General features: G+C 51.6%; 1 protein-coding gene across 2 annotated transcripts in view; it reads left to right on the top strand.

Annotated features, from left to right (window-relative positions):
- Nucleotides 1–25,722, top strand: part of NDRG1 (N-myc downstream regulated 1) — a 57,985-nt gene that overhangs the window by 26,302 nt on the left and 5,961 nt on the right. For both annotated transcript variants that reach the window (XM_060116251.1, XM_060116252.1), the window contains 12 exons: nt 3,775–3,880; nt 5,851–5,971; nt 9,387–9,449; nt 10,252–10,312; nt 11,433–11,519; nt 13,792–13,848; nt 16,652–16,755; nt 18,307–18,363; nt 19,199–19,250; nt 20,475–20,522; nt 21,640–21,675; nt 24,821–24,872. In XM_060116251.1, the coding sequence (XP_059972234.1) occupies nt 3,775–3,880; nt 5,851–5,971; nt 9,387–9,449; nt 10,252–10,312; nt 11,433–11,519; nt 13,792–13,848; nt 16,652–16,755; nt 18,307–18,363; nt 19,199–19,250; nt 20,475–20,522; nt 21,640–21,675; nt 24,821–24,872 (844 nt within the window). The remainder of the gene's footprint in view (nt 1–3,774; nt 3,881–5,850; nt 5,972–9,386; nt 9,450–10,251; nt 10,313–11,432; nt 11,520–13,791; nt 13,849–16,651; nt 16,756–18,306; nt 18,364–19,198; nt 19,251–20,474; nt 20,523–21,639; nt 21,676–24,820; nt 24,873–25,722) is intronic.

Below are 25,722 nucleotides of genomic sequence, written 5' to 3'. Positions count from 1 at the left end.
GGTCCCATGGTGGGTGTATCGTTGGAATTAATATCACCCAACAAACAGTGCCCTCAACAAGGAGATGGTTGATACTTTCGCTGACCCAGAAGGCCTAGTCCAGCAGGCTGTGGGTATCACCCAGTCTCAGACTCCTTTCAGCGTCCTGCTCCGCCACCCTGAGCATGTAGCTTTTGTCCTCATGCTCATAAGATGGCTGCTGAATCCCTGGGCATCTCGTCCATGTTCCAGGTAGGAAGCAGGCGGAAGGGTGAAAAGGAAAAATTAAAAGGCCAAGTTTGAATCTTTAAAAGAATTCTCCTCAAAGCTGCAGCAAATTCTGCTGACATCTCATTGGCCCGAACTGAACCTTCTGACCATCCTTGGCTACAAGGGAGATGCGGAAGGAGAGAATTTCATCAGGCACATTGCTGGGAATTTTGTCGTAAAGAAGAGGACAACGAATGTCTGGGAGGCCCACCGACCTAGTCTGCCATAGCTCACAAAGCTCCCAAGCCAGAATTGGCAGCCGAAGAGCTGAAATCTTTGAGGACCACTTAGTGGTAGGTTCTGTTTTCACCACCTGCCAGCTTACAGGCAGTGTAGACAGTACGCATCGGTGCCGTTTCACAACTTACCAGCTTACGGGTGGTGTAGACTCTGTAAATCTCTAAGCACCTTCTGAAGGGCAGAGCAAGCCTTTCTCCTTGGGAATCTGCAGTCAGGCTGGGGAGATGGCTAAGAACCAGATACGTGCCATTGTGGTACACGCTACAAGGAAGAGGACAAGAGCCATGTGTCCCGTGTACAGTGGGTGGCGGGAAGGGCCACCCCGAGGAAGTGACGTTTGTGCTCGAGGCTGTTCCAAGTCAGACACGCCTGCTGTACATTCCTGCAGTTTGGGGGGCAGATGTGTATTTGGGGAGGGTGGGAGGAGCAGGTGTTATTTCTCTGTTCTATGTACCAGCGTATCCCAGCACCTGCCCCGTGGATTACTGGGTTTTGGAGATGCTGGGGAGATAAAAAGCAATCTATGGTCACATCAATGGGGACCTGACTTCCTGCATCCCTCTTTAGAGAGTCACTGTCCATGTTGCATATTAAAAGTTTTCTTTCTTCACGGGGCACCTGGCACAGTGTTAAAATGGGGACAGCAAAGAGCACAGGCTTTGGACTTGGACGGTCTCGGGTTCAGATCCTGCCGCACTGTTCCAGCTGTGTGACCTTGAGCAAAGTCCCCTCAATCTCCTCATCTGTGAAATGCGGACAGTTGTTACCCAGTGGGGTTGTTGTGCGGATTCAACGGGAGAGCGGATGTAAAATCCTCAGAGCAGGGCCAGATAGAATGATTATTGCCATCATACTGCCCTCCCCTCTGCACCCCGAGAGAGTGGCTTTCTAGATTCTTCCAGAGGCGGTGAGAGGAAAATCCAGGCAGCCTGGCCTTCTCTTTCTTGCATGCCCCTGGCTGGATCAGACCCCTGTGAGCCCGGACTTCTGAGATCTGGCTCTGAACTGGGAAGAGCTGAGGATGGCGGTCTGGGTGGTGGACGGGTTCTGTGAGTGTTTCCAGCCACTGTCCTAGCCAGACGGGGGACCCCTGAGGATCCCTGAGACAGGGCTTTCCCCTATCAGCACAGGGAGTGGACCATGCAGTTCTGGGTCCCTCGGTGCCCTCTCTTTGGGAGAACGTGGGGGACACAGGTGGGTTCCTCCCTCCAGGACACTGGGTGATTCATCCCTACGGAGACAGAAGGGAAGAATGTTCCTTTGGGACAGCAAAGGACAAAGGGACGTGTCTGTGAGAGTTTTAATTCCTCCATCCAACCTCAGACCCAGCCTTCTTGGTTTGTGCCAGTGGAGGGAGAGGCCCAGGGCCGGCTGAGGACCTTGTGCGTGTGCACGGGTGACTTGAGGAGTGGGTCTCAGGCACGGGGAGGGGCACACTTACCTTCCCTCCTCCTCCCCATGTGGGCAGGTGGACACAGAACTCAGAGGAGGGCTGATGGGGGCCAACACCCCCATGAGGGCCCAGCAGACGTGGGTTGTAATCCTGGTCCACACTACAAGCTGTGTGCTCTTGGGAGGGGGTCACCTCGATTTCTTCATCTGGAAAATGGGTTCGCTCAGCTCATCTGACTCTTGGTGGGCACTTGGCGAATCTTATCCCTGCATCTCGGCGACCTTACCACACCTGTACACCTACACCAGGCCACTTCCAGCTTCTGAGACTGGGTTCTTTATCCTTCCAAATAAGGACAACCACAGCTGATGCCTCTTCTGAGGCACAGGCTGAAGTCTGCAGTGGTGTGAGGCCGCGGGCCATGGTCACAGCACTTCTGTGGTGCCTCATGGGGGTGAAGCGTTAGTGCTCCATGGGGCTCATGCCAATCCTGGGAGACTTCACACCAGTCCTGGGAATTCTGTGGGGAGAGCGCTTGCTGACACCCTCACAGCCAATTAAGGGAGAGAGTGGAGGCTGAACCCAAAACAGGCCAATGGACTCCCTAGAGAAGCTATGTTTACCATGATCATGCGAGCGTCAGGTCTTCATCCAGCAGATCCTGAGCTGTGCCAGGGCCTGAGGATGTCACAGTAAACAGGAGAGAGGCAGCCCCTTCCTTCTTGGACAAATTTAGCTCTGGTCCCACGGCTTTATAATTTTAAGGTCTTCAAAGAGATCCATCAGCATCTGTTACCCATTCCCACCCCTCGGGGCTGCTAGACACATCCTGGGTGCCAGCCAGGGCTGGACGTCCCACACTTGCCACCAAGGTGGGGCTCAGGCGCCTCATTAACCCCCTGCCCCCGTGTCCCAAGCAGCCCCATCTCGCCGGGGACTGTATTCCTCACCAGGCTTATCTCCTCTGCTGAGGAACCTGGGGTGGTCAGCTCCCTCCCTTCTTACAGATGGGGCTCCGGGGGCTCAGAGGGCTTGGGGAAGGCAGAGCTTGGATTTGAACCCTGATGCCCCAGGCTGGTGGGGACATTGCCCAGCCTGGCCTATTTTTAGAGGGTGCCTTGTGGGTCAGCTGAGGAGACAATGGAGAATGAGGTCCCCACAGTGAACCATTGTTCCCACGGTGGCTTCAGGGCCAGGGCTCCGCCCAGCAGATGATCTGTGGTCCCCCCTGGGGGCTGGACCATTGCCCCACCGTTTGCAGATTTTTCCAGCGTTTGTATAGGCAGGAGTGAACAGGCACTCAGAGGAAGAGAGAGAAGGCTGGGGAGATGGGGGCCTCTGTGTTCAGGGCACTCATTTGGTTGAGGGGATAAGGCAGGTGGCCCAGGAGGACCCCTGTGCTGGGGATGGGCCTGGGCACTAAGCACTCACCCTTCCCCCTGAGGTTCTATTATTCTTCCCATTTCGCAGAAGCACAACGGCCGCCTGGGAGATGCTTCAGGGGTCTTCAGAGTGGATGCCTGGAAGCCCCAGCATCTCTCAGCCTGGGATGGAGAAGGGAGAGGGTTTTTGTTCAGAGCGCAGATACTGAGTTTTCCCGCTCTCAAGGTGGAACCTGAAAATTGGGGTGTAATTATTTTTGAGCTAAGTTCTTCAGATTGGCAGCCATTGACCTCAACGATGGTGGGGTGCTTCCTTGGTCCCCTTTCCCTTTTGTCTCTGCTTCTCAGGCCAGAGAGAGCTGCCACCCGAAGCCCAGCGCTCCCACGACCAAATTAGGAGCTTTCCTCCATCCGCAGTGAGACGTGCGCTGGGTGTCTGCAGGCTGTAATTCCAGCCACACCGTGACTGCGGGTCCCACATGACAGGCCCGTCTGTCTGTCTCTCCCCAGGAGCAGGACATCGAGACTTTGCATGGCTCCATTCACGTCACACTGTGTGGGACCCCCAAGGGGAACCGACCCGTCATCCTCACCTACCACGACATTGGCATGAACCGTAAGTTCCGAGGAGCCGCGTGTCCTGGGCGAGCAGGTGTCTGCCAGGGTTGGAGGAGAGGACCGCTAGGAAGGGCGGCTGGCAGGGAGTCCGCCTCACCCTCTTTTGCCGGGACTTCCTGGAGCTGTTCTGGGGAGAACTCTTGCCACAGACTGGACGAGCCCGGAAGGCACTGCCTGGGGGCTGGGAGATGCTGGGGACTCAGGAGTCCTCCACCATCAGTCTGTGTGACAGTGACTGCCTTTAATGAAGGCCTACAGTGGTTTTTAGTATCTTCACAGGATTGTGCAACCTTCAGCACAATCCAGTTTAGAACATTTTTATTATTCTGAAAAGAAGTTCTGTTCTCTTATCTATCGCCCCCCAACCTCCCACACCCCCCAGCCCCGGGCCACCACTAGTCTGCTTTCTGTCTCTAAGATCTGCCGATTCTGGACACTTTTTATCAATGGAATCACACAACGTGTGGTCTTTCGTGACTGGCTTCTTTCGTCATGTTTTCAAGGTACGTCGGCATTGTGCCACCATATATCAGCACATTACTCTCTTTTGCTGAATGATACTCCATTGTACGGATACACCTCATTTTATTTGTCTATCGTCGTTTAATGGGCATTTGGATTTCCCACCTCTCGACTCTTCTGAATACTGCTGCTATGGATGTTTAGATTGCGAATTCTTAAGATTACCAGGAAGTGTTCCCAAATGTGGGTTTTTCACAAATGGGACTGGAATAAGATCTACTTAGTATTACAATTACACAGAACAGAAATGCTTCTGTGATGATTCAGAAGGCGCTTATGGCCCTTCCTGGTCCAGTGCGTATTGCGAGCTGGATGCTTGCTTGATTTTTGATTAACAGATGGACTGAATGACATTGTTTTTCCAACAGCTTATTAATACCTCGAGACTGCGAATGATGTCAGTCACTGAAAACCATTTTTCTCCTTCACTCTCACTTTTATCTCTCTTTTCCCCCCCATATGCCCCCTTGTAACCATTATGTACCAGATCCGATGCTAGGTACTTTGATATATACCACCTTATTCCACTGACTCTGATGAGGACATGGAATTGCATTTGGTGGTGTTACTCCTCCATTGTTAGAGTACAGTAAGTGCTGTAACAAAAGACCCAAGGCCTCTGTGGCTTAACATGATATATGTTTAGTTCTCACTGGTGTAACAACTCAGTGGACATTCTGTGGGACACCTTCCATGTGGTGATTCAGGGACCCAGGCCCTTTCTAGCTGTGACTCCACCGTCCCCTGGAGCCTCCGAGGCTTCTGTTGGCTCCTCCACACCTGGCAGTCACGAAAGAAAGAGGAGAGAAACCTAGAGGATTGGGTGGCAGGTGTTATGAGGAAATGGGGAGCCTCACATGCTATTGGCTAGAATCTGATCACACGACTGCCTCTGGTTGTAAGGGAGGCTGGGAAATGTAGTCCAGAAGTGTGTCCTGGAAGAAAAGGGAAGTGTTTTGGTGACCAGCTGGCCATCTTTGCCTCAGCAATTAGGAGGCTCATCCAAGCCCACGTAAGAGTGGTCCTCCTTGTTTGAAAATCCTGTGTGCCCTGGCCAGTATCCCTGAGGTGAGGGTTTAGGAGACCTAGAGAGAAAGAGAGTGTCAGTGGGGCAACCCCACCTCATACGAGGACCATCACGGCCACGACTGTTGGAGGAAGAAGCAGGAGCTGGAATGGGATCCCCTCCCAGCGCTGCCCGGAAGTTTATGTCATCCGCCAGCATAGGCAGGAGAGTTTACTGACCGTCTCCACTTGCACACCCACTCCCTTGCCCCGTGACTTATTCTTGCTTTTTATCACCAGAGGAAAGTGGGAAAGAAAATGTAGCCATTCTTTCTTGAAAGTTCCTTCCCCCTGCTGTGTAGGCATGAAACCAACAGAATGAATACAGACTTTATTCTCTCCTAACTTCTTCCTGTTCTCTCTCCCGTGCCTGCTCTCCAGACAAAACCTGCTATAACCCCCTCTTCAACTCCGAGGACATGCAGGAGATCACCCAGCACTTTGCTGTCTGCCACGTGGACGCCCCCGGCCAGCAGGACAGTGCTGCATCCTTCCCCACGGGGTAAGAGGAGGGAGCCTCGGGCCCCGGCACAGGGAAAGGAAAGCCCTGCAGGGTGGGAACAGGTGGTGGGAGGAGGCATGAGTCAGGCTTTTAAGGTTTCTTTTTTAATTGTAATACAATATATATAACCTAAATTTTACCGTTTTTAACCATTTGTAAGTGTATGGTTCACTGACATTAAATACATTCACATTGTGGTGTAGCCATCACCACCATTATCTCCAGGACCTTTTAATTAGCCTAAACTGAACCCCCATAACCATCAATCAATAGCTCCCCGACCTTCAACCCTCCAGACACCCTGTCCCCACCCCACCACAGCAGCCCAGCTAGGCTGGCTTTTTACTAGGGGTACATGGCCCGGACAGGACTGAAGTGGAAGAGGGTCTTGACAAGATGAAATAGTTAGGAGAAAGATCTAGAAAGTTGGGAAGAAAAATAGAGACCATAATTGGAAATGATATGGATGAAGTATGTCCTGTGGGCCAGACTTAATCATCTGTATTTACAAATGTCATTTGTATTTAATCCTTACATGGCCGGTGCCGGTAGCTCCATTCTCTAGATGGAAAAACTGAGGCATGGAGGGGTTAACTGCCTTGCTCAAGCTCACGCAGCTGGTTTAATTGGGGGGTGGGGGTGTCGGGTTTGAGCCCAGTCTGCTGGCTCTAAGACTCAAACTCTCTTTGGAACACCAGGCTGCCTTGATCCCGGGTGTCTACACTGCCTGCTCTTCCCCAGTGCGTGGCTGGTGTGGGCTTCAGCTCTCGTTGTGAGGCTGGGGGCAGGCTTACCGAGGGCACTGGACAGTCAGGGTCACGTGGGGGTGGCAGACCTCTCGGAGACCCCTCACCGTGCTGTAATTCAACCAAGGTGGGACCAGGTTCTTGGGTTTAAAGTCTGCCAAAGAGGTCTTCTTGGTATCACAAAGAGATCTTTTTTGTTAGTGTTCTGAAAAATCCTTAATCATTCATCTTTATCAGAGAGGAAGGCAAGGGATGCCCAGACATACGTTAAAAGAGTTCAGAGCTTCTTAATACAGCAGCAGATTAAGCGTCTGTCTGTATATCCATCTTTGCTTGGACAAATTGTTTGAAAGACTTGGGGTAACCCAGTGACTCTCAGCTCCCCACGGGGAGATTTTAAAAATATTCTGAAACCTGGGCCCTGCTCTCAGGAATTTTCATTCAGTTGACCCGGAGGCCAAGGCGCAGGGTATTTGTTCCCCTAAGTTACCAGGCGATTCCAGCGTGTGGCTGGTGGGACCCACTGTCTGAGTGGGGTCCGGCGTGGTCAGGGGTCTCCTAGGCCCCCCAGGGTGCACCCCCCTCATCCTGAGGCTGAGACGGCAAAGCAGGGATAGGGGCCCCTGGCCGGGTCACTCCCGGCTCTGGAGTCAACTTTCTACACATGGGGCCTCATGAGTAGAATCCTTTTGCCTACTGGCTGTGTACCCAGCCCCCAAGAGCAGTGAGGACAGAAGCTGTGGAGTTAGGTGTCTCCCCAACTCTCACCGTTTGGGGGCTGCTGGCTCCAGACCGAGCCGTAGCCATTTCAGAAAGACAACGGCTTCATTGATGTGTAGCCCCGCCAACCAGGGTCTTCCTGGCTCTTTCCCTTTTGCACATGCTGGTCCCCCTGCCTAGAGTGTTCCCTACACTCTTCAGTCCTCAAGCTCCCCCCAACCCACGTCCCCTTCAATGGCACTTCTTCCAAGAAGCCCTCCACTTGGTCAGAACAGATCTCGCTGTTTCAGCCTCCCGCTCTCAGCACCTTCCCCTCCCCGGTGGTCGCCACTGTCATGAGTTAGCGTATTTGTTTCTGCTGACTTGCCCCCCGGCTCCTGCATGGGACAGTGTCTGCTCTGCTCACGTGGGTTCCCGTTGCCTCGCCAGAAGCCTGGCATGAGAAAGGCCCAACAACTCCTCTATTGAAAGGACTCCTTCCTGCCTGCTCTGATTCCTGAGCCCCGAAGTTGGCATTGTGGAATGCCTTCTAGTGGGTGTCAGCGCCCCTCCCCGCAGCACCTAGACTGAGTAGGTGTTGTGAGGCATCTTGACGGCTCCCCCAGGGACCTGCCTCCAGGATCACGGGACATTCGGAGGAGCTGGCTCCTAACACAGCGTGCCGTGTGGACTCACTTTCCATAAAACGGGCCAGACTCCCTGATGACAGCCAAGACCTTGGTGAAAAGGACAAATCTTTGAGTTCCTTCCAGGAAGATGGGAAAGGAAATGTGCTAGAACTCTGGCCAGGGGTGTAGGCACCTGGCCGGGCGTAGGCTCTAGGGCTTCCTTCTGGAAATTCAAGGCAGGTGAGCATACACTTGCTTCTGGAGAGGCAGAGGGAACAGCATGTGCAAAGGCCAAGAGGAGATCCAGTCTAGAAATGGTAGATAATCTGGAAGGAGAACCTGCTGGCCAAGAAGGATCCAGCCTGGGAGGTGGCTTCGTGTAGTGCCAGAGGTGGGCCTCTGCTGTCCCCATTGGAAAGGTGGGCACAGTGGGAACAAGAGACCCTTTCCAGGCCCTGCTAAGGAGTTGATGATGGGAAACTGTTGTTTCCTGCAAAGGGGAAGCCCTCGCCTTAATGTACAGACCCAGGCAGCCTGCAGGCTCCCTGATCGCCCAGTGTGAGTCCTCACCACTGTCACCCTCCTCAGTTCCTGCTGTCATGGGCCAGTTCTGAACAGAGAGGAGATCCCCCAGCCCTCTGTAAACAGGAGGAGTGGTCCCGGAAGATGTGTGAGTCGAGGCATCCCTGTGCCTTAAAATCGCCCTGGGTATCCATTTCCCGAAGCCACTGTGTCCAGCCAATCAGGGTGGGTTTGCCTTCTCTGCCTTGTCTCCCAGTCTTCTTCTCAAGCATCTCTTGGGGAGAGGAGATGAGAGGGAGGGGCTTCCCCAAGGTCAGGAGGGCTTCACGGGAGGGCTTCCAGGAGGCCTCCTTTGGGAAGGTAAGTGAGTACAGGGGCCTTGAAATCCTGAGAGCTCCAAATCCCTGCTTGTCTGTGAAGCCAAGTCACTTATCTCTTAGGCTTAATGGTATTTACAATCTTTATATGAGGGAAATCATAGCAACCTCATAGACTAGTTGTAAAGATTAAATGAGCTTACAATGCTCATCAAATGCTTGTTGTGGGACCTGGAACATAGGAAGCGGTTTGTAAAGGGTCACTTTACAAAGTAAAAGGTAGGGGAATTGGAATGGAGAGCATCCTTGCTCAGAGGAGCAGGCTGCGTACACGGTGGGGTGCTCGGAATGGGGGCCACGGGAGGGGACTAGACTGGGGCGTCTGGGTGAACAGGGCGGTTTGTTGCACGGTCCCCGCCTATCAAGTGTGTTTTCGTTTGCACTGTTCATTTCCGCCGGGGTCCCGGCGTTTGTTAACTGCCTCTGCATGGCCTCTCCCAAGGTACATGTACCCCTCCATGGACCAGCTGGCGGAAATGCTGCCCGGAGTCCTTCACCAGTTTGGGTAAGAGTGAGGGATCCACCCCGCCACCAGCTTGCAGAGAAGGGTGATCTCTAGCTTCTGCCTCTCCTGGGGTCTTGATCTGGCCCCAGCACTGAAATCTAGGTTAATGCTTAAAGATCAGGGAGGAAATCAGCTTGTTACACTCTGCAGACACTGTTTTTCATGCAGTCTCTTTACTCCCATCTGCCTCTTGCAAGGCGGGCTTTTCTCCTCGAGTCAAAATCCATCACCCGATGACAGCCACTCCACGCATCCTTTCCTCACCTCTCTTCTTTTATTGCTTTCTCTTTCCCATGGAACATTCTGGAATAGGGTTGCCTGAACCCTCAACGTCTCCCTCCAGGCCTTTATTTCTTCAGGGCTCAAGGAAACTTCTTAGTGGAGCCTTTTGTACGATGATAACACCTCCATGTTCTTGCCCAATTCATTTTCATTCCAAGTTTTAGAATCCAAAATAAAGCTGAAGAGCAGGAAAAAGCAGTTTGGTAACTAGGCCTTCCCGTAAATGACAGCGGGGCTGTCAGAGCCTGTCCACGGTCGGGAGAGGAGTGAGGGAAAGGCATGGGTCTTTCCAAGGTCATGGTCTTCTGTCCAGACATAAAGCATGATGCATTGCAGGTCCTGCAGGGCACGTATGGCAGCGTGGTCCCACTTTGTCTAGCCTGCCAGCCACCCTCAGCGATGCCCACGACACACCCTTGGGAAGATGAGGTTCCTCAGGGCAAGGGGCGGGGAAGGTTTTCAAAGGGCGCTTCCCATCACTCACTCCTTCTGGGACATGAATTTTTGTTTCTCCTTCCAGACTGAAAAGCATCATTGGCATGGGAACCGGAGCGGGTGCCTACATCCTCACTCGATTTGCTGTGAGTTCTTTCATTAAAAAAAAAAAAAAACAAAACTCTCTCTCTCTATGCACAATATATATATGTTTTAAAGAAAATTAATTCAAGATTAAGGAAGAAGATTAGAAAAGCACCAAAAAAAAAACTCCCCAAAGGGAAAAAGAAATGATTATATTTCTTTTGAAATGAAATGAAATAATTCCATTTCCCAAAGGAGAGCCACAGTGCACTTCGGAGTACGTGGTCCAGAGTTACCTATGCACGTGAGGTGTGTGGGTGTGCACTCATGTACACACCAGCAGCTCTTTCACTTCACTGAAATGCCGCACGAGACATGTTCTTTTATCATCATCTTTGCTCGCTTTGCAGTGATTGTGGCCAGGTCCTCATGTCACTGAGTACTCTACCGTGCTACTTCTTTGTGATAGCTGCACAGTTTTTGTAGTCAGGGAACTCTTGGACCCTGACTAATTCTAAACTAATCAGAGATATATGTGCTAACATGACAGATGTCACTTATATTACTAGGGGTCCAGGTCAGGTGCTGCTGGGTCCTTTGTATCCTTACCAAACATTTGTTTCAAAATGCAGTGATGCTCATTTTATTCAGCCATATGTAATCTGATGGCCTGTTATTTGCTGGACTTTGCTAGAGGTTAGGCATGCTGGCACGAATACAAAATGGTCTGGCTGTCTAGGCTCTGAGCAGATAAAATAAGGTCTCAACTGTATCTTAGGTCTCTATCTCCATATCTCTGAGAAGTAATAGAATTCTTACTGATTACTGAAGAGCTGATTAACTTGTCTGATTTATGAGGTCCATGGTATGTTGTACCCATTTCACAGCTAGGGAAGCTGAGGGGCAGCCGTGTGAAGTGACTTGTCCCACGTAGGTCTGCCAAGCACATGTGCTCCTACTTCTCCTATGGTTTCCTCTTTCCCTTCTCTCAGGAACCCCATTTAGTGTCTACTAAGCTGGAACCTTGGTTTTGGAAGGGGGGCAGTGTCGAGAGCAGCAGCCTGCTCTGGGGGTCCACACGGGTCCTCTTCTGGTACTTTTCTCAGTCTTTGGTTTGACGTTAAAGTTCACAGTCTCTCAGATGGCTAGGTTGTCTCTCTCACTTCGTGTCTCCAATTGCAGCTGAACAACCCCGAGATGGTGGAGGGCCTCGTCCTCATCAACGTGAACCCTTGTGCAGAAGGCTGGATGGACTGGGCTGCCTCCAAGGTGAGGCTGGGGGCCTGGGTCGGGCAGGGGGTGTCCCAGTCTGGAGAGGGGCAGGTGTACCTGACTCTGACTGGAGCACAAAATGCAAGAGACCTCTCCTAGCCCCACCCCTTCACCACCCCCAGCAAAGAAGGCAGCTTTCCTCCGCCTGGCTTTGGGTAGTGAACATGACCTCAGCCACGTGCCATTCAGATCTCAATAGGACACTGCTGTCCAAGCCAGCGATACCAGTGGGACGTGGGTCCCGAGCCAGCTTTGATAAGGACAGCCTGGGTTAAGAAGTATTCGCTGGGGACTTAGCATATGTGGGGCTTAGATCAAGATGCTGAGAATAAAAAGATGAACAAGACAAATGCCTGTCACCCCAGTCACCTACATATTATTAATGAAAAAGAAATAACGTATCTGGTACTGATTCTATGCCACTTAACTTTACGATAATAATAATTAGCTAACAAGTGTTGAATGTTTATCAAGTTCTCTTTATTAGCTAACAACTGTTGAATGTTTATCAAGTTCTCTTTCTACTCTCCGTGGCTATACCTGCATGACCTCATTCAATCCTCAGTCACTCCAGGAGTGGGGATTGTTATAATCATTTTACAGAGGAGGAAACTGAGGGTCGCAGGGGTTAGGAAGCTGTCTAGGGCCGCCCAGAGCCAGGCAGTGGGAGGACTGGGGCCGAACAAGATCCCTTGGACTCTGTGGTCCTTGGAATCACCTCTGAGCTGGGCTCACCGCTGGCCCCGTCTCTCCATCAGCAGGTGTCAAATGCCCGCCGAGACCCAAGCACCGCAGGTCTGGGAATGCAGAGCTAGCAGGACACATCCCTGGCTGGGGAAAGGGCCCGAGATGTCTCAGGAAGCTGTGCTCTGGCTGGGTTCCTTGTTTATCTTTTAAAGAGATGATTGTTTTTTTTCATAAAGGCCCCAGTATTTGCCAAGGAGAGGGGGAAACCATTCCAACTCTAACAGGACAAAGACTTTCAAGCTGGGGTGATCCTGGCTTCTCATTTTGAAAGTGTGTTTTTGCCAAGTTTGGGACGGCTGTTGGGGACAGGGGGTTTGAAGGGGTCCCCCCTCCCCCTACTTCCCACCCCATCCTGGCCACTGTGATACTTCATTTCTTCCTGGAACATTCCACCAGGATGAGGGAGCCCTTTCCTCCCACCGGTGTGCTATTCAGGAGTGGAACACACTCCCTGTTTTTTATTTTGTTTTCCAGCAAAGGGAATGGCACTGCGGTCGGCCAGTTTGGCTTCTTGGTAGCTGTTCTGAGCCAGACATGGGGGCTGGGACGTTGACCGCTGGCTAAAGTGGAGCCTGAGGGCTGTTTGGGGGGTTTTAGTATTTGCACCGTATCTTTCCTTTCCAGCCCCAGCCTCTCTTGGGGGTCTAGTGTGTGTCAGGCACTGGGGTCTGATCCTGTGACATGTGTAGTTGCCATGTGTAACCCTCACCTTGGCCTTGTGAGTCTGAAGCTCCTGGCATCCTGGTTACAGATGAGAGGTCTGAGGTCCAGTGGCTCTGCTACTCTCCCAGGGCCACACAGCTAGGAGGTGGCAGATGGGTCAGCCTAGGTCCCCCAGGTCTAGAGCTTCTCTCCCCTGTGGGTTCCTGCCTGACACTGAAGTTGGTCAACACACATTTGTGGAGCTTCTGCTGTATGCCTAGCATTTACAGAGCTCTCACTGTGTACCTAGCATTTATGGAGCGTCTGCTGCACGCCTAGCATTTATGGAGCTCCTGCTGTATGCCTAGCATTTATGGAGCTCCTGCGGTATACCTAGCATGGACGGTGGGAGCAGGTAGAGAAGAGAAGGTCAGTATCTTCAGAGAGAGGAAACTGGCTTAAGAGGGAAAATCTAGAGGATGATATAGAAATGATAGTTTGAGGTAAGCAGATCCTGGCGTGTAGACTGGGAGCTCAGTGTGTGTTTAGAAGTCACGGACAGGCCCCCCCTTACCGAGGACTTGGTGAGCTGAGGCCTGACAAAAGCTGGGAGCATGTGGGGTCTTTGTTCAGACGCATTTTCTCCACATCTCCTGTGCCCCCGGCTCTGAGAGTAAGGAATTGATGACCCTGCCTTCCGGGGCCCCAGGTTCAGTAAGTAACTGGAGACAGGTAACCGCCTTCCCATCAAAGGGGTGTCCTCAGACCTGAGTGCCAGGGAGTCCACCCTGCTGCTCCACCCCCAGGGCAGTGGGATTGGCCTGCCCTTGTCCGGCTACTGTGAACGCCGGCTTTCTAATCCCTGTTTCTGTCCTCCCAGATCTCCGGATGGACCCAAGCCCTTCCAGACATGGTGATGTCTCACCTCTTCGGGAAGGTGAGCAGCGTGGCCTGGCGTTGTGTTGTTCAGTCGTGTGCTGCCAGGCATGTAGAGCGCAGAGATGGCGCAGGCACAGCAAGGGGCCGCTCCGTCTGACCCTCCTGAAATAGCCCAGCGTTACTCACGCACAATCGTCTCGCCATTCCTTCTCTCTTGTTCTCCCTTTAACAGAAGTCTTTTTTTAACAGCTTTGTTGAAGTACAATACACTGCACATATTGAAATTGGACACATTTGACAAATTTTGACATTCTAAAACCTTCACTGAAGCCATCACAGATGACTAACAAAATACCGTAACCCCCAGAACTTCCCCTGGGATGCTTGGGGATCCTCTCCCTCCTCCTCAGGTAATCTCTGATCTGCTTTGGGTCACTGTAGATTCATTTGCATTTCCTAGATTTTTATGTAAACAGTATCAGTACGTGCTCTTTTATTTTTAAATCTGGCTTCCTTCACTCAACGTTAAATTATTGTGCGATCCATCCCTGGCATTGGGCGAATCAAGAGTCCGTCCCCTTTTAGTGCTGAGTGGTGTTCTGTGGTGCGGGTGTACCAGAGGTTGCTTCTCCATTCACCTGTTGATGGACATTTGGGTGCTTTCCAGTTCTGGGCTCTAACAAAGCCTACAGCAAACACATCGTGGAATTTGCTGTGTGTCAGCCTTGGTCTTAAGGACTCTATGACCCGTATGAGAAGGACCTTTTATTCCTAGTTATGGATCTATTTTTTTTTCTCAGTTGTACATGAGGAAGCTGAGACCAGAGAGGTTGAGTGAGCTGTGTGAGGTCTCACAGCCAGCGAGAGGGGCTGGGACTGGAACCTATGAGTCTCGCTCCAGTGTGGGTTCCAGTAACCCTCTGTGCCTCTGCTGGTGCCTGGCTCTCAGACGGGTTGTGGTGCACTTATCCCCACTGAGCATGGGCTGAGCCAGGCCCCTGGCAGCATGTGAGTGGTGTGTGTTTCTACCCTGTCACCCGGCCAGCGTGGCCCCTGACTCTGGCTTTGTACCTCCTGCTGGGCTGGAGGATGTACTGCTCTGATGCAGGGGTCTGATGTGGCCCTCAAGTTGCCCAGCTTGAGGTGACTTGCTCTGCTCACTGTGTGTGGCCTACACACCACTGTTTGCTCCTTAGCTGAAGAGTGTGACCATCTGGTGTGTGACCATATGACACCCAGGGAAGCAGAGATTTTGCCGGGCTGCTGAAGTGTGCACTGTGTCTGGTCCTTGTATTAGTTTCCTGTGGCTGCTCTAACAAAGTACCACAAACTGGGTGGCTTAAAACAACCGAAATATATCTTCTCTCAGTTCTGGGGGCCAGAAGTCTGAAACCGAGTGTTGGCCGGGCCACACTCCTCCAGTGGTACTAGGGGAGGATCCTTCCTTGCTTCTTCCGGCTTCTGGTAGCCTCAGCCTTCCTTGGCTTGTGGTTTCTCACTCCAGTCTCTGCCTCCATCTTTGCACGGCTTTCTCTGTGTCTGTTTCAAATCTCCCTCTGCCTTTCTCTTACAAGGACACTCGTCACTGGATTTAGAACCTGCCGGCATAATGCAGGATGACCTCATCTCTGGATCCTTAACTTAAATTACGTCTGCAAAGACCTTTTTTCCAAATAACATTCGCAGAGTCCAGGAATTTGATGTGAAACATGTCCTTGGGGCCACCTTGTAGCCCACTAGAGCCCTCTTTCCTTTCTCATGCTTCTTTTCACGGTTTGCAATACATTTTCTTCACCCTGAGTGTATAATCTGAATCTGACAGCAATACGGGAAAGATCAGAGCCAGCATCTGTGTTTTCTTGGAAGAGGGGTGTCAAGTATAGAGTAAGAACTTTGCCTGACTGTTCCCCAAATTACCTGGGGTATATGTTGGTACCCCCGAGCTGCTGCAACTGTGTTTCAATCTGTAACCCCAGCACAGTTCCTCGGACTATTTTTTTCCTGATGTCTTTTGGGGAAAAGCTGGTCTCTTTGTTGCTTCAGTGACCGTGGACTGTCTTGGCACAGCTCAGGGAGACACTGGGCCCCCTTTTCTCCCTCTCACTCCTGATCTGGTTGTTGTCAATCACATCAGGCCCTTTCGTGAAACCTGTAGCATCCGCTGTTGTACAAATGAGAAACAGAGCAAGCTCATAACTTGTTTCTTTGTCCCAAATCACATTCAAAAAGGAACCAGGGAGAGGGAAGGCTGTGGCCAGCCTTCTGCAAGGGTCTGGTTGGCCCTCCTGGAAATCAAGATTGCCCTTCATTCTGGCACCTTCCTGTTGCATGAGTTGGTTTTGTTTTGCAAACATGAAAAACTTCTTTTCACCTCTCCCCATTAAAAAGAAAATAATAGTAATTGCTAACAGTCGCCTCGATGTTTACTGTTGTCAGTGGGCTTTCCAGAGTGGCCAACCTCTGATAAATCCTACAATCTGATGAAGTGGGTGATGTCATCCCCACTCTTTTCTTTAAAAGGGAGCTGAGGCTCAGAGAGGTGAAGCACTCGCCCAGTGAAAGGGCAGTGACGGAGCCAGGAGGACTGACTTCAGATCAAAACTCCTGAAGTCCGAGCCCAGAAGGGCGTGCTTGCCCCCCAAGCTTTGCGTTCCCTCTGTTCCCAGCTGATATTCAGACATCAGTCTGCATCTGGGTGCGGCTTCCGCTTTCCTGAAGGTTCCCCCAGGCTCCATAGCAGGCTCATGGAACAGGCATTACTGCCTTCACTACGTAGCTGAATAACCTGAAGAATGGTGAGGGTAGTGAACGGCCCGCGGCCGCGGTTCCCGCGAACGACCTTCTCCCATCTGTCAATGCAGGAGGAAATGCAGACTAACGTGGAGGTGGTCCACACCTGCCGCCAGCACATCCTGAACGACATGAACCCCGGCAACCTGCACCTGTTCATCAACGTCTACAACAGGTACCAGGACGCCGCTGGGCCACACGATGGCCGCTTGTCAGGCTTATTTTTTAGGTCCGGAACGAACATGGGGCAAGAGAGGAGGGATTGTAAAATTAATATAAGATGCAGCCCCTGAGCAAATCGATGAACAGAACGAGGGTGCCCAGTAAGGGCCCCTGGGAAGTCAGGTGCCTCCTGGAGTTTTGAGTGCTTTGCAAGGAGCTGAACTTCTACTCCAGACCACCAGGGGCACACGCACGAGTGGGAACAGTCACATCGCAAAGGGTTTGCGTCCACGCCTGTGCCCACGCTGACCCTAAGGAAGGTCCGGATGTGGGGAGAGCTGAGAGCGAGGGCAGCAAAGCACTGGGGGAGGACGGGAAGAATCCAGGCAGGCTGCTGGGAGGCCAAGGAGTCACTCCAAGGATAAGGACACATGAGCATGGCCTTTGGCGAGGGCGCAGCCCTCTTAAGGATACCTGAGTGCTGGTCTGGGGCTCAGCTAGGGGAGGGGAGAGTTCGGGGCCACTGGGAGCAGCCAGGGGTTCTGGAATCTCCAGGGAACTCAGCCTGCGGCTCCCACAGAGGGGGCGGGAATAAGCCCCCTGGGCTCTGTGTCTCTCACGTGTTAATCACTGGACTTCATGAAGGGCATTCGTGTCCCTTTCCTCTTACCCTCCACCCAGCCTCTCAGTGCAGGGGGGACTGGTAATGGCCCCAGCGTGTAACCAAAGACACGGAGGCTGAGTGCCCATTTATTCAGCAAGCGCTAAGTGAGGACTGGAGTGGGCAGGCTTTCGGCTGGGCGGTGGGCACCCAGGGGAGACGGGCAACAGCCCCTCGCTGCCCCACATGCTGCAGGGACGAACTGGTGCCTCTGAAAAACGCTATGATGAGGGTGCTCTCACCATCATTTCCTGCTGAGGAAGCGAAGGCACAGAGAGGTTCGGCATCCTGCCCAAGGTCACACAGCTAGGAAACAGAGGAACGTGATTTGAATGCAGCCGGGCTGGCTCCGGGCTGTGAGCTGGGAAAGGGTGTCTCATGGTGGGAGCTGCCAGTCAGGGAGAGGCTGGTGTCCGTCTGCAGGGGAGAGTAATGGAGCCACACTGGGTACAGTGGGAGACCGTGGGAGGGTTTAAAATGAGGGAGTGAAAGGATCAGGTCTGAGTTCTGAAGAGTTGGTTTGGTTACTATGTAGAGGACTCAGAGTTGGGGGCAAGAGTGGGAGTGAGGCTAAGAGAAGAGGCTGGACACCATTCGGGAGGTAGAGGCTTCTACAGGGGGGGCGGGAAGCAGGGGCCCTCTGTAGAGGAGGATGCGATTTATACCTAAAAGGAAAAAAGCACATGGGGGACAGTGAGGTGGGGTCCATGAGTCCCGCTCTCTCTGAAGCCACTTCTATGGACCCAGAGAGGCTGGGATGGGACCTCACACAGCTTGGGATGTAGGTGGGTGTTTGCCAGAGCGGCCAGTGCAGGAGCTCCTGGGGTCGGCTCGGTGGGAGGGGCTTCCTCCAGGGGAGGGTCTGCTGATGTAAAGGTGTGTTTGTTTGTTGTTTGTCTGTAGCCGGCGGGACCTGGAGATTGAGCGGCCGATGCCCGGAACCCACACGGTCACCCTGCAGTGAGTTACCCTTCTCTCCTGCACCGTCTCTTGAGCTGTGCTCACCGTTGCCGGCAGCACCTTAGTTCTGAGTTTGGCAGGACTGCCCGGCCTTGTGCTAGGACAGCTCAGTCAGCGAGAACTGCGTGGATTCTGCCCAGGGATTGGGCATGGCCCAGCCTCACTCGTCTTCTCCTTGTGCAGGAATTTGGTTTGTAGGGTGTCCCCAAGAGCTGTGGGGGGGAGCCTTGGACCTCAAACAAGGAATGCTAATAACCACAACTGGACAGAATTTATGAAGCCCCTACTCTGTGCCCAATACTGTGTGAGGCTTTGCTTCACAGATCCTGAAGATGAATAAGACATAGGCCCCACCCTGAAGTGCCCTATAAAGCTAGAAGGAAAAGACAGTCGTGGGTACAGCCACCTGGATTCCAACAGTAACAACTATGTCTTTTTATAGTTCCTTAAGTGAACCGTATTATTTGACCCCTGAACTCGGCACATGGCATTTTCTTTGTCAGGCGTGTCGTTTTCATCTCTGTTTTTGATTGCTGGCAAAATCCTACTCATCCTTCCTTGTGGAGAGGGTGCTTGAAAATAAAACATCAGGGCATAGACATTCTCTGCCTGAAATTCATACTAAGGTGTAAATGACTACTAACCCATTTTTTTCCTAAGAATAAAGCAGAGGATAGAGAATGAAGGTAGTAAAAAGAGCCAAAGGTACTGGGGAAAACAAAGTAAATTTTTTTTTTTTTTTTTTTAGAATTCTGGCCCCAGCCTGGCAGGGCTGGGAGCATGAGAATCTGTCAGTGAACCTTGTGGTAACTCCCCCTTGTCTCCCTGCCCCCAGGTGTCCTGCTTTGTTGGTGGTTGGGGACAGTTCTCCTGCTGTGGACGCTGTGGTATGTAGAAATCAGCCACTGGTTTCTGTGCTTAACAGTCCAATTCTGGTTACCTTGGTATGAAGTCTCCCTGCCCACCCTCTTCCCCTCCTTTGCTCCCATCAGGGCAAGTGACATCTTCTAGATGCCGTATTGGCCTTTAGTCAGAGGGTCCAGCCACCAGCCTCCTTCCCTGGTGACTGCCAGCCCTAGTGGCTTGGCAGTGGGGCCGCTGTCTCCTCTCCCAGGCCCCCTCATCTGCCGATCTGCCTCCCATTGGCTTGTTTATATGGGCGTGTTTCCGCTTGGCTTCCTGGCCAGGAGACTGTCTGCATGTTTGGGAATCAGGTGGAGCTTTCAGACCTGGTTGGAGCCTGATCATCTGGTGGGTCAGACAGGCATCTGGGGAGCGGGGCTTAGGAAAGGTTTTCTGGCTCATTTCACCCCTTAATTCCCACCTGTGATGTGGTGGAGGCAAAACAGGACTCCATCTTTCCAACACCCCCATAGCCGAGGACACGGGAGACTTGGGGGCTAGTGGGCAGAGTCCTAGAGTAGTGACATGCCTTGTGCAGTAGGCTAGAGCAGGGTCAGCAAATGTTCATTTAGTAAAGACCTGGGGTATCCAAATGAACCATGAATTTCTTGCAATCTAGTCCACTGGACATAATCATAAGATGCATCAATAAAGATATATTGTTTACATTAAGGGAGGTGATAACTCTACCATAGGCATTTTGAACATCACAGGTTACAGGTGGGTATTTTGCCCACTTCTCGATGCACTTTTAAGAAGGTCATTGACAAACTGAAGAAAGAAACCATCTTGGTGGATATTTCATTTGAAGAATGGTTGTCAGGACTGGGGTTGTTGGATCTAAAGAATTACTGGCAGCAGCTGGTTAAACAAGCCCATTCATTTAGTAGCTGTTTCTGGAGCACCTTCTACATTTTAGCTAATCTTCACAACAGCCCTTTGAAAAAGATATTATCCCCATTTTATTGATGAGGAAACTGAGGCTCAAAGAAGTTAAGTAACTTGTCCAAGGTCACACAGCTAGTGATGGTAGGGCTGGAACTTAAAGCCACTTCTGTTGAGTCCCAAAGCCCACAGTCTTTCTTCCATGACAGTAGGAATACTGGAGCTCCTGGTGATGGTGTCAGAGTGGCAGGGAGAGGGCGAAAATTCATGACTTTGGCGCCAGGTCGACAATTTGCAAATTTCTTCTCCCTCTTCTTGTCTAGGTGGAGTGCAACTCGAAACTGGACCCAACGAAGACCACTCTTCTCAAGGTACAGGGAAAGTGATGGAGGGTTACATTTGTTCTTTCTCAGAAATCCCTAAGTTTCCTGCAAAATTGAGTTGTGCCTGATGATGGCAAAGCTGGTGGTCAGAAATCACAGAAATGGTGAATTAATATGTCTGTTCACAAACATCTGTTGGGTGCTGGCTGGTAACCCAAGGCTGCAAAGATGAGGGGATCCCTCTCTGGCACCCCAGGAGTTTACGGGCTGCCGGCCATGGTGCTCTGAAGAGGGATAGATAGGAATTGTGTGGGCGGGGCCTGATTCTAGACAGACTCTCCCCACTGCACCACCCTACCCCGCTGAATGGGCCCCTGGAGTTCTGTTGCTGCATTCCCGTTGGGCTGAAGGCTGCCCCAAGTTAGCTGACCTGGAGGCTAGCCCTTGGGATTTAGTCTTGAGACTCTGGGCTACAGGCTGGCCACAGCCCCACTCAGTCTCACCAAGACCTTCCAGTCCTATTTCCCCATCCTCACCTCACTGCCCAAGTGCTCCAGAGCCCTGGGCTTGGGATAAATATTCACACATGCCTGGAATGGCTTTAAGCAGTGATGGCTTTGGATTTGGTGATTTACTAGCAACTCTGGAAATTATAGCATTTACCAAGGGTGGCCAACCAGGAGCCCCATCAGGCCTGAAGCCTTGAATCCTGCAGTTTCCTTCTGAGGGGTCTTTAAAGAGATTGTGTGTCCAGGGCCTCGTGCAGTGAATGCTTTCTGGTCAGACAGACCCTGGCCAGAATTTTGCAAGTTCCTCAAGTTCTCTCTGGCCCAGTTTCTGCCTCTGAAGTAGGACAGTCGTCCCTTCCAGGGTTTTGGGGGAGCAGAGGAATCATCTACAGGGCCTAGCACAGCGCCAGGCCTGTTGTAAGCTGCAAGCAATGGTTGCCAAGAAGGCAGAGTTTAATGCCGAGACGGATAGTAATCAAAGCAGGCATGCCAGGTGACGCGGGTGTTTCGCCACCTGTATCATGTCCAGGCCCTCCTCAGCAAGGCAGGCCCGGGGCAGGGCAGCGGGCAGAGTGGATGCCCATTTGGAGCTGGTCCACAGAGCCGGCATCCCCTCCACTGAGGCCTTTGGCACTAACCAGCTTTCTTTCTCCCAGATGGCAGATTGTGGAGGCCTCCCACAGATCTCCCAGGTGAGTTACACCTGTCCCCACTCCCCAGGTGGAGGACATGTGCCTCTGTGACATGTTAACCCCTTTCCCTCACTGCCTGCTGGCCGCCCACCTTGCTATTACCTCTGATGACACATTTGGACCTGTTACCGTTTATAAAAGGCGCTTGCACGTCAGGACTTACTTGGTCCTCCCCAGAAGCCCATGTGGAGTAGTTGATGCTGGCGTTCACAGGGGTGAAGGGATGTGCCAAGTGGACACAGCTTGGCAGTCATGCACCAGAATCTAGGGGTGCCTGACCCCAAAGACCACAGGTTTCCGCTGGAGCCACAGGCTTCTGGAGCCCAGGGGCAAAGCAGGGAGAGCAGAGAGGAGATGGACCAAAGGGTGTGTTTCTGTGTTTGTGTGTGTGTGTCTGTGCACGCACATGTGTATATGTGTGTGTGTGAGTATGTATATGTATACATGTATGCATGTGTATGTGTGTATGCACATATAAACATATCAATCATTGTAGTGTGTTTGCTGCACAATAACTGTCCCCTCCAAGTCTCCACCCATAAATACCACCCCCCAACCTAACAAGTGAATGAATTTTTATCTCTGCTTATAATTTTCTATCATTACAGTTTTGCACTCTATCTTACTATGAAATATTTTGTGCATTTTGGGTTGTCTTTTCCACCAGACTGTGCCCTGACCCTCTTTCTCCCTCCAGTCCTGAAAGGGACTTCAGAGCTTCGGTAATCCAGCGATTTCTCAATCGGATGTGTGCCTTTTTCTAGCTCTAGGTGCCCCCGCAGTCCTGACAAGTCCCCCTGAGCTCCCTGGGAACCTCCCTTGCAGAGTGAACAGGCACAAGTGGCCTTGGGTGGCTCTTAACTTCTGTTTCCAGTGCCTCTCTCTGTTCCCACTGGCAAAGAACAAAATATTTTCAACTTTTTATCTGCTGTTGTGTTTTGCCCAGTTGATAGCTGGAGTAGCCAGAGAAGGATGGGATGTCTCAGTTTCTAGAGGGAACAGATGGGTTTCCAGTAGAGCCCTGCTTAGATGTAAATAGGAATTAATACCTGCACACCAGTGACGGAGCCATTCATCCATCCAGCCCGCTTGACACTGCTACTGAGACAGTGCAGCTTAAGTTGGCTGCAGAGAAGAGGCGCCATTTTTCTTTCCACCTATACTTCCTTCCTTCCTTTATTCCTTTCTCTACTTGAAATGAGAAAAATCTAACTCTATCCACAGTTAAAACACGTTTTATATGTCATGGCAGGAGCTGAGCTAGCCCAGGCACCCAGGAGAGCAGCCCAGTGAGGACCAATAACTGTGTAATCCCTCCTCCTCCTGCCCTTGCAAGTTGGGTGTGTTTTTACAAAGGACGTGTTCCCATCCTTCATTCCATTCAATCCTTGCAACAGTCTTTAGAGGAAGGAAGAGCATGCATTCTATCACAGTCACAGAAGGGGAAACTGAGGCTAACAAATGGGAGAGATTGCCCTTGGTCACCCAGGGGAGCCGAGTTTGGGCCCAGATATTCTCCTTTCCAAGCCTGTCCTCTTGTTTCTGTCCGCCATGTTGAACACAGATGTCCCTGCAACTCTCGTCCCCTTCTTACACTCATCACGTGACCCCCAGAGGCCAATTGCAGCACAGGCTCTTCTTTAAATGTCATTTGGCGCTTTGAGAACAGTGGCAGGAGTTGGTGGAGGTGGGCAGGGACACTCCCGCCCCACGACTGCTCGCCAGTGAAAGGAGAGGGTGTGAGAATAGACCCAGGACATTGCATTTAAGAGTTGGAATTAGGGCTTCCCTGGTGGTGCAGTGGTTGGGAGTCCACCTGCCGATGCAGGGGACACAGGTTCGTGCCCCGGTCCGGGAAGATCCCACGTGCCGCGGAGCGGCTGGGCCCGTGAGCCACGGCTGCTGAGCCTGCGCGTCCAGAGCCTGTGCTCCGCAGCAGGAGAGGCCACAACAGTGAGAGGCCCGCGTACCACAAAAAAAAAAAAAAAAAAAAAAAAAAAAAAAAAAGACTTGGAATTAATTAGCCTGTGAATAAATATGGCCTTCACCTCCCGTTTAGATTAAATTTTTGAGTATAATTGGCAGAACTGGGTGTGTTCTCAGCATTCCCAACTCATTTTACTTAAAGTAGCCCAGTTGATTGATTGATTTGTCTGTCCACCTATCCATCTATCCATCCATCCATCCATTCATCTGTTCTTCCTTCTTTCCATCTTTTTCTTTCCTTCCACCCATACAGCCTTTCTTCTTTATGTCCATCCATCCTTTCTTTTTTTTTTTTTTGTGGTACGCGGGCCTCTCAGTGTTGTGGCCTCTCCCATTGCAGAGCACAGGCTCCAGACGCGCAGTCTCAGCGGCCATGGCTCACGGGCCCAGCCGCTCCACGGCATGCGGGATCTTCCCGGACCGGGGCACGAACCTGTGTCCCCTGCATCAGCAGGTGGACTCTCAACCACTGTGCCACCAGGGAAGCCCCATCCTTTCTTTTCATTAATCTATCTATCATCCTCCCTTCCTTCTTTCCTTCCTTCCTTCCTTCTTTCCATCCATCTTTTTTCATTTTCATCTATCCATTTATCCACCATCCTTTCATCCAGCCAGCCAGCCAGCCACCCTGCTACTGAGGCTGAGAGTAAACTGTTATGGGGTTTGGAAAGCCCTGGGTTAATATACAAGACCACTGATGAATCATAAGACCTTGGACGGATTATTTATCTCTCCAAGTCTGCTGAGCTGTGAAATATATATGAAGATGGTACTAACCTCATAAGGTTGTCAGGAAGATGAGATAATGCTGCAAAGCCCTTAGCACAGTGAGTGGCCATGACATTCTAGACCCTGAGTTGGACACATCACTTTATCCAATGATGTCTTCTTTAGAGAAGCCCTCAGGAGTAGGTGTGGCACTCTGCCCCTATTTTATAGGTGAGAAAACTGGCTCAGACAGGTCCTGTAACTTCTGGTCAAAGCTAATTTGGGTCTCCATAATTATCCCACAGTCTTTCCTTTACTTTTGTGTTTTGTCCTATCAACTTGAGGTGGCCTTCTGTCTTGGGCCAAGCTCTTTAAGGAAGGTGACCACAGGCACAGCTGCACGATCTGGACCTCTGGTGACTGACCACACGTTCCCTCTTCTCTCTTGCAGCCGGCCAAGCTTGCCGAGGCCTTCAAGTACTTCGTGCAGGGCATGGGATACAGTGAGTATGGCCTTTCCTAGCAGGCGGTGGGTTGAAAGGCAGGTGTGGGAATTGGAACCAGGTTGGGATGAGTACAGGATTCTGTATCACCTTGGCCAGCTTCAGCCTTTTTTGCAAACTGGGCAGGTCAGGGAAGAAGTATTGAGGTGTGTGGAGGACGGGCAGCAGGGCAGGGGTTCTAGTATCTCCTCAGACCATAGTGCCTCATTCTCCCTCCGTTGTTGAACAGAAGCTGTTTCACACCAGGGAATGTTTTAAGGTTTAGGTGAGGACTATCCCTCTGAGCACCAAGAAGACAACGAACAATGAGACCATGAAAATCTTTTTAATTTTAATTACATACTTTCTAAGAGACTTGGAGTGATGATGGCAATGCTGGTAATGGCAATGATGATCATGATGATGGTGGTGATGGTGGTGGTGGTGGTGTGAGGATGGTGGTCGTGGTGGTGATGATGGTGGTGGTGGTGGTGTGAGGATGGTCGTCGTGGTGGTGATGATGGTGGTGGTGGTGGTGTGAGGATGGTCGTCGTGGTGGTGATGATGGTGGTGGTGGTGGTGTGAGGATGGTGGTCGTGGTGGTGATGATGGTGGTGGTGGTGGTGTGAGGATGGTCGTCGTGGTGGTGATGATGATGGTGGTGGTGGTGTGAGGATGGTCGTCGTGGTGGTGATGATGGTGGTGGTGGTGGTGTGAGGATGGTGGTCGTGGTGGTGATGATGGTGGTGGTGGTGGTGTGAGGATGGTCGTCGTGGTGGTGATGATGGTGGTGGTGGTGGTGTGAGGATGGTCGTCGTGGTGGTGATGATGGTGGTGGTGGTGGTGTGAGGATGGTCGTCGTGGTGGTGAT

This window comes from Mesoplodon densirostris, chromosome 13, assembly GCF_025265405.1.
Source record: "Mesoplodon densirostris isolate mMesDen1 chromosome 13, mMesDen1 primary haplotype, whole genome shotgun sequence".
NCBI lineage: Eukaryota > Metazoa > Chordata > Mammalia > Artiodactyla > Ziphiidae > Mesoplodon > Mesoplodon densirostris.
This window is presented reverse-complemented; position numbering and strand designations above follow the sequence as displayed.